Source organism: Vombatus ursinus, unplaced genomic scaffold, assembly GCF_900497805.2.
Source record: "Vombatus ursinus unplaced genomic scaffold, bare-nosed wombat genome assembly UNPS02014770.1, whole genome shotgun sequence".
Taxonomy (NCBI): domain Eukaryota; kingdom Metazoa; phylum Chordata; class Mammalia; order Diprotodontia; family Vombatidae; genus Vombatus; species Vombatus ursinus.
This window is the reverse complement of record NW_020954548.1, coordinates 15032987-15046317: the sequence shown is the minus strand read 5'-3', so window position 1 is coordinate 15046317 and position 13331 is coordinate 15032987. Positions and strand designations below refer to the sequence as shown.

At 33.4% G+C, this 13331-nt stretch overlaps 1 protein-coding gene across 2 annotated transcripts in view; it reads right to left on the bottom strand.

Annotated features, from left to right (window-relative positions):
* The window catches only part of ZDHHC21 (zinc finger DHHC-type containing 21), a 63109-nt gene that overhangs the window by 30563 nt on the left and 19215 nt on the right, over nt 1-13331 (bottom strand). For both annotated transcript variants that reach the window (XM_027863024.1, XM_027863025.1), the window contains 2 exons: nt 7299-7410; nt 3249-3387 (listed from right to left, as the gene is read on the bottom strand). In XM_027863024.1, the coding sequence (XP_027718825.1) occupies nt 3249-3387; nt 7299-7410 (251 nt within the window). The remainder of the gene's footprint in view (nt 1-3248; nt 3388-7298; nt 7411-13331) is intronic.

The following is a 13331-nucleotide window of genomic DNA, read 5'->3' as shown; positions in this document are numbered from 1 at the left end:
AAGGGCAAAGATGTTATCCAGTAGGGAAGTATGCAAGTGACTGGTAAACCTGTTATCTCCAATCTTGAGCTATTTCCAACAACAAACTGTGTAACTTCTCTTCACTGGGATGTCCTGTAATCAATCATATTAAATTAAATGTGCCCAAACCGAACTCAATCAACTTACAAATATTTATTAAGTGCCTACTATATGCCAGGCACTCTGCAGAGGTGTTGTGGATACAAATACAATGAAGGAAACAAACCTTACTCATAAGGAGCTTATATTCTCATCTTTTCCCCCAAAATATTTTTCTCTCCAAAACTTCCCCTAAGCTGAACCTAGGTATCGTCTTTGCCTCTTCTCTCTAATTTATCCTCCATGTTAATCATTTAACAAGTGACACTGAGTCTAACTCTGCAATACCATCCTCTCTTCTCCTCTCCTTTCCCATTGCAGCCATCCTCATCCAGGCCCTTATCACCTCTCCCTTAAGCTTAAGTAATTTTCTTCCTGCGTCTCTACTTGCATCCTCCCTAGAGAACAGAAGATTCTATATACAAGGCTAAGAACAATTTTCTTAAAGTACAGGAAGAATATCACCCCCTGTTGTAAATCTTCCTATGGTTCCCTTTTACTCACCAAATAAGCACCTGGCTACTTAATCTAGTTTTTAAGGTATTCAATAATCTTGTCCTGATCTACCATTCTAACTTCTCACTTGCCTTTACATACTTTATATTCCATCTAAAGTAGACCATGCATCATTCACCTATGTCCTCTTGTTAAATTTTCCTACTTTAGTGCCTCTATTTACTCTATATCTATACCTGGAATATCGCCCAATATAATTGTTAAAATCCTCCCTATCTTTCAAGGCCCAACACAGGTCCATCGTTTTTGTGAAGCCTTCCCTCTATTCCCATCCACCTAGAAATAATTTCTCCTAATCTCCTATACCTTTCTGTTTAGACTTCTCCAAATACTTACATAATCAACTTTATCACTGTTATCAATCAAGCAATATGCATTTATTAAGTATCTACTATTTGTCTGGCATTCTTCTAAGTGTATTGAGGATACAAAGACAAAAAAATTAGTCACTGTTCTTGAGTAATTTACATACATCAGGTGACTTATCATGTAGATAAATAAATATATACAAAGGTCTTAGGACCAACAAGATGGCAGACTAGCCACTTTCCCCAGACTCCATCAACTTTTAAATTTTGAAATCCAAAACACTAAATCCACCCCAGGTATATAGCAATTGCAGCTGAATACACAGGACAAAAAAGAGAGAATCACAACCAGATAAAATCCTCATGAATTAATACTAGAGAGCACTAATCTTTAAAGCATTCACTCAGAACTCCTAACCTACTAGCCTTTGCACTTCTAGCAGGGACCACAAACTGATCCATGAACTCATATATGGAGTCTATACTGGGACCTCTCTTTGCAGAGACTCTGATGTCATACCTTACCCCCAACTATCCAACCTCACCTACCAGCCAGCAATAATCAGGGGACACCAATTAGCCAGCCGACAAAGGAAGGACAACAGGAAATTGTGTTGCCTCCTGCCAGACGCTGCCCCTAGACTGGGGAACCCAAGACTACAAAGGCTATAGCTGGGACACCCCCTTCTTTCAAAAAGTGGAAGTCACTCATTAATATCAGGCCAAAAAGAACAAAGAAGGAAATGTCACAGAGGAACAGCATACTCCAGTGAACCTGAAAAGAAGACTGAAACACAGCTGAACTTGTCTTATGCCATCACAGACTCCTCAAAGCAAAGACCTAGTGGTGAACACTAAACAACCTAAAATGGAAAGAAGTTGAAGTATTTTATACCTCAGCCTTGGGAGTATGTATCCACCGACAAAGAAGGTAGAATCAGAAAGCAAGAAGCAGAGTAAAATATGGAAAAAATGCTCAAACAAGACAGATATCAAGAGGAAGAAAGCAGAAGGAATTGAGTAGTACTAAATCTGCCAAGAAATTACAGTTCTCAACAAATAATACTAGACAAAAGACAACCAATTAATGACTGATAAAACATAGAATCCTGTGAAATTCCGAGATTATAGAATAATTTTTTTAATTCCAAAATGGTTCAAAAGAGAAACAAAATAAATAAGAGACATAAGGAATGAACAGAATATGTCAAAATTTATAGCTCTCAATGCAAAAGTAAAACTCAATTAGCAAATTAGAAAAAAATTGAAACATTAAAAATTAAAACAAAAAATTGGAGACTTTCTCCAAAGAAGGTGGGGAAGTGAATAGATTTGGAATACTAAAATTCCTACTGAAAGAATAAGGAATAAATTACCCCAGTGTTTGAAGATTACCTTAGAAAAAAGATAAAAAGGAAAAAAGAAAAAAAAGAAGAAATGAATATATAGAGTAAAAGAAAAGGACCAAGAGTTTTTTTTTTTTAATAAGGACACAAGGAGATAAAAATGTAAACAGAAAAAGGAAATAGGAGAAGAGAAGGTGAAGGAACAGAAATGAAACACCATAAACTAAACCCCTCAATCCCCCTATAGGGGAATCAATGTAGTTTTTGGGACAAAAAATTTATGTAGAACATAAATAGGGAGTCACGGTGTATGTCAAAGAGGAACAGGTGATATGCCCTTACCAAATCCATGGGTGAATGGCATAGAGATGTTGATTCCCATAGCTTCTCAGCAAAAAGAGAACTTGCTAGAGAATAGAGAAGGCAACAAAGGGGAGGGAATAAAATGGGGGGGGGTGGGGATTAAAGTGAGAGTCTCTGCAAACTTAAAATCTTAAAGAGTTGCCTAGAGCATGGAGAGGTTAATTGCCTTTTCAAGTATCACACAGTCAGTATATGTCAGAGATGGAACCTGAACTCAGATACTCTGGGATATACCAGTTCTCAATTCACTATGCCATGTCATCTTTCCATTTCATAAAAAAGTCATGCATTACAAAAAGCAAGTGAGCTAATATTTAACTGCACTTCCTAGTTTTCCTTATTGTATTCCTCGTATTGTTTTCTACCAAATTCAATGTTTCCATAATATATGCAATAACAATGTCTGACTACATCACAAAGAGTGCAGATAGTCTCAACACTATTGGAATGTAAATTACTTATGGGTAATATCCTTTGCCATCCCAACCCAAATACCATTTAAAGATTTTTTTAAAATCCTCAGATGTCTAAAAAACACGGTCTAATAGCTGTAAGATGCACTTGCCCTCTTGATATCTGATACAAAATTTCTTACCAAGTTACGCTTTTTTAATGGTAGAAAGTAGTAATAGTGGCAGAAAGAAAACATCAATGCGTAGCAAGTAAGAACCTCTGTGTAGAAACATAGTTGCAGAAAAAGCCAATGATTATCTTCACCAACACAATTATTAATCCTGCAGAGGAAAAAAAACAAAAAAATGAAAAGACTAAATTTTAAAATTGGAAGTAGGCCAATTTTGAAATGTTCAGAAGCAGGATCTGAAGGAAAAAAAAGCTCTAATTTTACTTTTATTCCAACGAGACATGTGATTGCTAGAACCACTCAATACAAACAGGAAGTAGAAAATATAAGAAATTACAATACAAAATAACATAATTGTAGAGCATTCAGTACTTTATATGCTTTATACTCAAAAAATAATGGTGTGTGTGAAATGTTTTCACATACATTATTTCACAAGGATGCAATGAGGTCAACATGGCAAGTCTCATTCCCATTTTGCAGACAAGGAAACCGAAGATGAGGTCACACAGTGCGATGAGTGAGTGACATTACCAGGATTATGATCTAGTTCCTTTGACTCCTGCTTCATTGGTTTTCTCTATGATAATACACGTTTCTACATTATAATCAAAGAGGGCAATTTTAATCCAGAAAAAAAGAACTTTTCCAGAGCTGATGTCTGACAGTTTTATTTCTTAGGAATCAAAGTGCCATAAATTAGAAAGCACATTGTCAAACCTGGACATAACTTTTCTTATTTTGGTAAGTCTTTTTTTCCCATCGTTTACTTATTTTTAAAAATTAAGATTATCTTACCAACAAATTTTTCTGCCCATAGTTTATAGGGTGAGAGGGAATGAGAGACAGTAGAGATTTCACTGTATCACATTAACTTTTTAATGAATAGTATCACTTTGGAATTTTATTTTAAAATATATCTGTTTACCAAATAGTATATATAAAAAGTTAAAAAGGAAAGTTGCCTATTTCATTATTACACGTGTAAATACAATCCTGGAAAATTTTTCAAAGACATGGCATCAAACATATTGACTATTATAAAGCTCAAGTCCAATTATACATATTAACTACTATAAAACTCAAGGCCAATTAGACATAATATATACTATAACTTCCCCTGTAATTATAAGCCTGATATCTCATCAGTCTAACAGAAGTGATTTACTCTGACTCATTTTCCTTACAAAAATAATAACACCCTTAGTTGTAAAAAATAGGAAGAATTATATCATATCTTCACTACATCTTTCCTGATCTTTGTTAGAAATATTTCTAGAACTTATCTGCTAACATGAATAAACTAATCCCAAATATTTCCAAAATGCACTTTAAAAGAAGAAAAGATTTTTATGTTTAGAACAAAATTAAATAAAATATTTTTTATCCTAAACATTTTCAATTTTTAAAAATTTAGTTAATTTCTTCACTATCAAGTAGCAGTTTAACTGCAAAATAGCTCAATTTAATGTAATTGTTCAACAAAGACCCTGAGGCCAATATGATAAAGAATTCTAAGTTATTTCATCATATCAAAATAATATTACTTTGCTACCCTCTGGGGAAAAAATGATACAATAGAAGCTAATACTGAAGAATCACATTCCTGATGAATTATCGTTTTTTGATTGTTCTTTCTGAGAAGGAAATAGTTTTCTACAATTTCATTTTCTAATCTAAATAATCTAGCAAAAATAGAGATATTTGTGATAATTATCACAACAATAAAATAAGTTTAAATTTTATTAAATAATTTAGTGTTAGGTTACAGAAAAGTTTGTACATATACAATCTTTAACTCTACAAAACACTTTAAAATCCTGATCCTTTAAATATTTCTATTTTCATCCCTACCTCCCCTTTCAAACAGTCATGTGGCAATGTTTGTAGCATTTATTTTTAGATTTCTGTAGACCAGGAAATCTACTTATAAAGTTATAAATTCCCTCCTTCCTCATCTCTACCTCCTGACTTTCTTGGCTTTCTTTAAGTCACAACTAAAATCCCACCTTCTACAAGAAGTCTTTCCAATTACCCTTAATGCTAGTGCCTTCCCTCTGTTAATTATGTGCAATTAGTCATGTGCGCATATAAACATATACGCATACATACATGTATGCATGGGTGTTACATGGCACGTGCACACATGATAAACTGTCGATGACATATGTTGGGTGCCTTATACACATACATATATTCATATATGTATAATAAGTGTACATAAATAAAATATATTCTTTGCACATAGTTGTTTGCATGTGGTCTCCCCCATTAGACTATGAACTCCTTAAGAACAGAGAATATTTTTTGCCTTTCTTGGTAACCACAGCACTTAGCACAGAGCCTAGCACATAGTAAGTGTTTAATAAATGTTGATTTATTATAAAGAAACATCTGACACAAACAATGAACACCTAGGAAAATCAAAGAGCCACCTGAGTTTTGGTCTTTTAATCTTAAGGTTGCTAGATGAAATGAAAGAGCCCAGGGAAGATTTCCCCAAATGGTTCTAACTTTATTCTCTAACTCACTTCACCTTCCCTATCATCTTTTCTTCTCCCATGCCCCCACCCAATTGTGTCAGCCAATAAACCTATATATTGAATAGCCTTACAGCCTTATATATTGAATGTCTTAATAGCTCTCAACAAAAAGGGCTAAATAAAATATCCTTAACCTATTTACTCTCCCTCTCTCTCTCAAGAAGCGGATTACAAATATAGAATAAGTTCTACACCTCTGTAACTAGTGAAATGAAGACACTTTGTCACTCACAATTAGTTATTTTTTATTGTTTTAAAAAATAACATTGTTTTCTAGCGTTCAGAAAGTTTACAAATGGGTGGTTTTGTTGTGCTTTTATTCTCCATGAGATTTAAATTTTGTTTTCTTTTTAAAGAAAGAATTAAATTAAAGCTGGCACATTTTCTACATTTTCATATTCAATAATCAGAAACATTTCTTTGAACAGGAACTAGACTCAAATGTGTGAAGCAATTAGAGTTAACTTTTTGTGCATATGATTTGAAACTGCACTTAAATTAGATTTCTCAGAGGATAATGATGATGACTATTTTGTCTTAACTCAATTTATTACATTGGGGGAAAAAAGTACCATTGACATCTGTCATAGATCAAAATTTTGATTTTGTACTATAATAATGTATTTTTACCAGAGCTTTTTAATATTTTTCCTAATTTCAGTAAATTTACTTTAAATAAGTCTTAACTTTATAGACACTGTCCAGTCAATTTTCAGGCAAGTTACCAAAATAAATTTATTTTGATTTCTATTGTTAAGTAAAAGGCAAAGATCAGCTTTGATTCAATTTCTGAATAACTGTTAATACCACATACATTTTGTGGCCCTTGTCTTTTTCTTTGTACACTTCATTGCATTCATATAAATTTGTGAGAGTATATGTATACACACTAATATATACAAACTTACATATACCTATTTATACCAAGTATAAATGTTTATGCAAAGCAATACAAAGAAAACAGAATTATATACAATTCCTTGTTTTTCACAGATTTAGCAAATTTTGTTACAGTGATACAATGTAGAAATCCTGTAAAATTTCAAAAAAAAAAATGTAGCTCAAAAGCTTTTCTTTGAAGTGTTTAGCTGTTACAAGAGAGCCCCCTATTGACCAAAAAGATCAATATTGTTCTTCATTCAATCCCCGACCCCACCTCCAATTCTCACTAAATGACAGAATTTTACAAGTAGGGAGAACTATACATGATGTACATATGGTCATTTTCAAACTAGATATTTATATTGATAAAAGTTTAATATGATAAAAATAAATCTCAAGGGGCAGAAAAAGGTACTGGTTTGTTTTTTTGTTTGTTTGGGGATTTTTTGGGGGGGGGGAGTCTAGAAAAGGAGGTAGAATTGGTCATTCCACTGTCCAGATATTGCATGTCTGTCATCAACACAGAACTTTTCCTATTTTACAGGCTAGCTATGATGAGGAAAATTTAACACATCAGTGAGAGAACCAACATATAACAAGATCTAGCGTGATTAAAAATGAATTAATTTTCTCTTACCATGGACAATGATGATCCATTCTCCTAACACAGTGACCACATCGGCTGCAGTGATGGGAACGCTTTGGTCTCATCAAATTACATTTATTACATAATTCCCAAAATTCCCTTTCTACAAAAAAAATTTAAGTTTAGTGACATTACTTCAAATTTCAATTATTACCAAGAGTTCATAGGAAGGCAAATTCTAAGAGATCTATAAGAGACTGATTTTAATATATAAATATATAGGTTATCCCCAAAAGTAGGAGGTCTAATTTCTAACCCATACTCCCTGTGACGAAGGAAAAAGGAGAAGAGAATGGCAGAGGATGAGATGGATAATGTCATGGAAGCAATATGAGCTTGGAGAGACTTCAGGAGATAGTGGAGGACAGAAGGGCCTGGCGTGCTGTAACCCAAGGGGTAACAAAGAGTCGGACATGACTGAATGACTGAATAACAACAACTCCCTATGATACCTATTTTGTTTCAGATTATTTGTACTTCTAAATGTTATTTTAAAAAAATACTGAGAGGCAAATGACGGTCAAAGTACAGAATATAAATACTGCTTCATACCAATTGCTTGGGACTGTAATAGAAGTAATAGCCAATGATAAACTCTACGTGACGCATAAGTTTTTTTTTTTTTTACTATAATTGGATTTTGTTATCTACAAAATTGCAAAATGAAACAGCTGATTCCCTCTCTATATCTGTTATGAATGAATAATTTAAAATGTTTTGAATTAATTAGTAAAGAAGTAAGAGAACACGTACACATCAACTCTATCCTACATCAAAATTATTTGTTGTTTTGTTTTAATGGAAGCTTAAGAATGTCAATGAATTTTGTTTAAAGGGCAGAAATGTTTGTTGTAGTAACTGAAATGACCCCTATAAAGAACTATAAATTACAGAGTTTAGCTACAGCTCAGCTCCTCTTCCTAATCCGAAATAAAAACTGCTCACTTTCTCACATCCTCCGACACTTAAACGGACACAGACAAGAAAAAGCAGGTACAGTGTTATTCTGTATAGAATAACTGGTTAGCAATAAACTTATTAAGAGTCATCTTCCAAGTTAAAGGAAACAGTTTATTTTTTCAGATGTATCATCTAAAATTAACTGATTAATTCAAATTCTACAAACATTCATTAAGCAATCGTGATCTGAAAGACACCATGGTAGGTACTTGGGATGCTAAATGAAAAATGACAGTCTCTGGCCTCAAAGATCTTATAATCTAATAGGAGAGACAGACATGAGTATGATACAAGTTAGCCCTTATAAGGGAAAGAATTTAGATAAAATTCTGTAAGAAATTTAGGAGAGAGGACCACTTTCATCAGGGTGAGTAGGAAACTTCATGGCGGAGGTGGGACCTGAGCTGAGCCTTGAAGGAAGAGAATTTTAATGATCAGGGAAATAAGAACAAAGAGCTTTCCAAACATGGTGAATGGCCTATATAAGACCACAAGACTGCAGCATGAGATAGGGAAAGGACTAATTGTCTAATTTGTCTAAAACATGAGTGTATGAAGAAGATCAGAATGAAATAAAGCTAGAAAGGTAGATTGATCTCATGATCTTATAACTTTGATTACTTGGTTAAAAAATTTATATTTTATCCTATGGCAATGGGGAAGCCATTTAAGGTTTTTCAAGCAGTGAAGTAATAGGGTAAGGTCAATAATAATATATTTGTAAAATTTTGGTAACTATGTGAAGATTGGATTGGTAAAGTCAGAAACAATAGGCATGGAGATCAATTGCAAGGTGATTATAAGGACCTCCAAACATCATACCCTGGGAGAACTAAGCTACTTACTGAGCTCCTTCCCTGGATCTCACCCTGATTGGGGACAGCCTACTATATCTAGGGGGAGAGAATGGAATAAGCATTTATATAACTCCTTTATAATAAGCATTTGTATAATTATTATATTACATATAATAAGCACTTATAAATGCCAGGCACTGAGCCAAACAGTTTTTATAAATATTACCTCATTTAATAAATTTATCTAGCCCCAGACCTATCATGCTTTATTTAGGCCATCCTCTGGCCGGCCATTGGTCTTATTATGCATCCTCACCTCCCTTTTTACTTCTTGCTCTGAAACAGTAGTCAAATCAACTTTACTGTTGTTTCCAAGAAGACTACACTAGTCAAATGCCCTATTATACTACTCTTCAATCCAGTGACTTCTCAGACCAAAATACCCTTCCTTGGTCATCACTTCCTTATAGGTGCTGTGTCTCCCAATTAGGATATAAGCTTTTTGAAAGCAAAGACTGTCTCAATTTTGTATCTGTATGCTCAGCATTTAGTACAGGGCCTGGAACATAGTAAACATGTAATAAATACTCTTCCATTCATCCATCCAGTCAGGATACTTCTTTATTATGATATTAAGAGAAATGAATTTTTACCTGTACTAGTCTTAATTCATCATTTGATTAAAAAAAAAAAACCTCATCAGTGTTTCCTCATTGATGCAATAAGAATAACAATGCAAACCTAACAATATTAATAAATATGAAGGAAATCACTCCATATATCAATCTCAAATAAAAGATGGTTACATAAATGCAAAGTATCATTATGAAAATGTGAAATAAAAGTATCATTTTTCTAATGATACTGTGTTTTGAAATTTTTTCCATCACATCTCTGTTTTTTAGTTTTGACTCTTTTTTTAGCTGAAGGGACAGAATAAGAGTCAAAGAACAAAGCCAACTTTACGCAGTTGCATTAGCCATAAGAGATTAAAAAGATATCAACATTAATAAAAATGAACCCACCAAAACCCTCAAGAAATTAATAATAATTATGCTTAAAACTGCTATTTTCTTAATAAGAAACAATACAAGTTTCTTCACAAAGAATAAAAGTAAAAAGAAGCCAATCTTTAACAACATTAGTATATTTGATACTCCAATAATCCAGTAAATCTGTGATCTCAATGATGTTTGTATTCTCTTGAAAAATGAAGATAGTAAACCATGCCTGCCTATGCTGTGAGATTTCTTTCATCCATATCTTCCCACTAACATGACTGAAAGGATCCAAGGAATACGATAGGGGCTTTCTTTGTGTATTTTTCGTACTGTATAGATACCAATAGAACATAAAGTTAAAAGTTATCCCTCTAGCAATTAATCAGCAAGCATTCATTAAATGCCTACTATGTGCAAGGCACTGTGCTAAGTGTTAAAGATAAAAAAGCAAAAACAAGACAGTCCCTCCACTCAAGGAGCTTAAATTCTATCAGAAGAAACAGTATACACCTATATAAGCATATATAAAATACATGAAAAAATAAAAACCAGGTCATTTTGAGGGGGAAGACACTAGTATTTGGAGGAATCAATCCAGATGGAAATCAGGAAGTCAGCCATGGGATCAAATCATTTTTTCTAGTTATATTAAACATTCCTCTGATGACATCTTTTATAACAGTTCTCCTCATTTGTACAGTGTTACAGCTTACTAGTGCCCACCATGAGCCCTCCCCCTTTTCCATTAGGGTGATCCTCAATTTCAATTCTTTGGAGACTACAGTATTCCATGATTCCCAGCCATAGTATATCACCTAAAGAACACTGTTAAAAGGATGGGCCTTACTCTCGGGGAGCAGAGAGGGAAGAGAGAAAAATTTGGAATTCAAAATCTTTCCAAAAAATGAATGCTGAAAATTATCTTTAAATGTAATTGGAAAAAATAAAATACTATTAATTTTAAAAAGATGGGCCTTTATTTCAGGAAGAAATTGACTTAATAGTAATTGATTACCTTAAAAATAATTTGTTTTAGCTTCCAAATTATTAATAAATCACAACATGGATGAAATGTATATTCATCTGAGTCAGCTTATTTTATCAATACCAGGACTGGACAACTCTCTACTTTCATATGAAATTTTAAAAGTTTATTTTAACTACTATTTAAATTCACAATTCCTATCAGCTCGTGTTGATAAAAAGTCACATAATATGGCATAGCAACAATACAAAAGCTCAATATGAAAGAATTAAAACGAATAACACCAGATTGAAACTCATTCACAATATGTCAACCTAAAATTGGAGTCACAAATATATCATTTTCTTAAACTTTAGCTAATTCTCTAAAATGTTTCAATGTCAAACTTTATCACTAATGCTACAGTTACTATTAATGATCATAATAATAAGTAACATTTATATAGCACTTAAGGTTCGCAAAAAGTTTTATATGTTATCTCATTAGATCTTCACATCAATCTTGTCATGTATGTGATACTATTATCCCCATTTTACAGATGAGGAAACTGAGGCTAAGAGAGGAACTGACTTGTCCTAGGGCACAAAGGTATTAACTGTCTGAGGCAAAATTTAAACTGAGGCCTTCCTGACTCCAAGTCCAACACTTTATCTACTATGCAATGGGCATTGATATATTTTTAAAAAAGCTTCTAATTCTGTGATCTGGATAATAAATATCTAAACAGAGGGTACGTTCCTTTTGCTTGAATTAAAAGTAATCACTTCTACTAGTTATTCAAAATGTTATAAAGGACATTAAACTGTTTCAAAAAAATTACTGTTGTAGAAGGTAAAAAATTATTTTCACTGAGGTCCCCTAATTTATAAATATATATTTTTTATAAATAGCTACCAGGACAAAACTCCATCTACCAGCTCCTAGACCTAGATCCTTATGTAAAAAAGGGTGGGTCAGAGGAAAAGGAGCTGGAATGAAAAACCAGGACATCAGAAAGCCATGAATATCATTTCCATTTTAACCTATCTTACATGTTTAAATAAGCTTTCTTCTTATTTTTTCTTGCAAAAAAAGAAGCTTTATTGGTGATTTTTCTTACATCAACACCAGCTCCCAATGATTCCTCCTTCTTCCCAACAACATAATCTTCCATTGTAACCAAGAATGTATGGTTAAGCAAAACAAAACAACCTGGCCAAACACTGGCCAAGTTTGACAATATGTACCTCATTTTGCAACCATATTTCATCACTCTACACCAAAAGTAGACAGAGGCATGTTTCATCATTAGTCCTCCTGAGTCTATCATAAATAGCAGAATTTGAGACTTGAAAGGGTCCATGATAAGCATCTAGTCTAACTATCAGTCAGGCACTTTAAGGTTTTCTAAATAACTGCATGTATACACAACAAGTTGATGTATGATAACAAAAGCAAACACAAAGTCAAGAATCTCTTCTATTGTCCTGTGAGTTTTGCTACTTTTCCAAGGATAAATTATCAAGGACCTCTGTGGCACCATAGAAAGGACATGTACACATATTATTTTTTTTTTCTGTAGAAAGCATTCTGCTAACAGTTCTGTAGCAAAAATTCCTGGATAAACTGAGATCCAGACAGTTGATCACTCCTAAAATCCAAACTGAGTACTTTTAAACAAGATAAACCTCAAATATTTTCAACCACCACTAGTTAAGTGTTTTCAATCACTAATTGTTAGTAAAATGGCAGCTGACTGACAGGCTAGAATAAAATGGCTCAATCTTTCACTAAACCTTTAACATCCACATAAAAATGGCAGAAATATCAGCAATCATACCCAAAAGATCTTAACTAGTTCATCTATATGATAAATAAGAAAACTATATTCACACTACAGTAAAAGCTAACATTTAAATAGCACTTTATATACATTATCTAATTTAAATAAGGCTCAGCTGTCTCCTCTACCTGAGAAGCAAGAGTTACAAGGAATTCCTCAACTATGTTCATGAAGAACAAGGAAAAAGGCGGCATTCTCTGCAAATGGCCTGAATTTTTTCAGTGAAATATGAGGCAAGACTGTCAGTTGAGAGTGTCAGGATAGGGAGGAGCTAGAGGATGCTTGAGAAGGGATGAAAAGGTTTGGAAAACCCACTGTGCTGAGTAGGACAGTGAATCAATGAGGGAGGAGTAAAAGAACTGTCTTACTGCAGTGTCAACCCAGTTGAGATCATGTATCATAAACTTGTAAGGGATCCTGTCAGGATAGTTTTGTGATTTCCTTCTGCAGCACATGAGT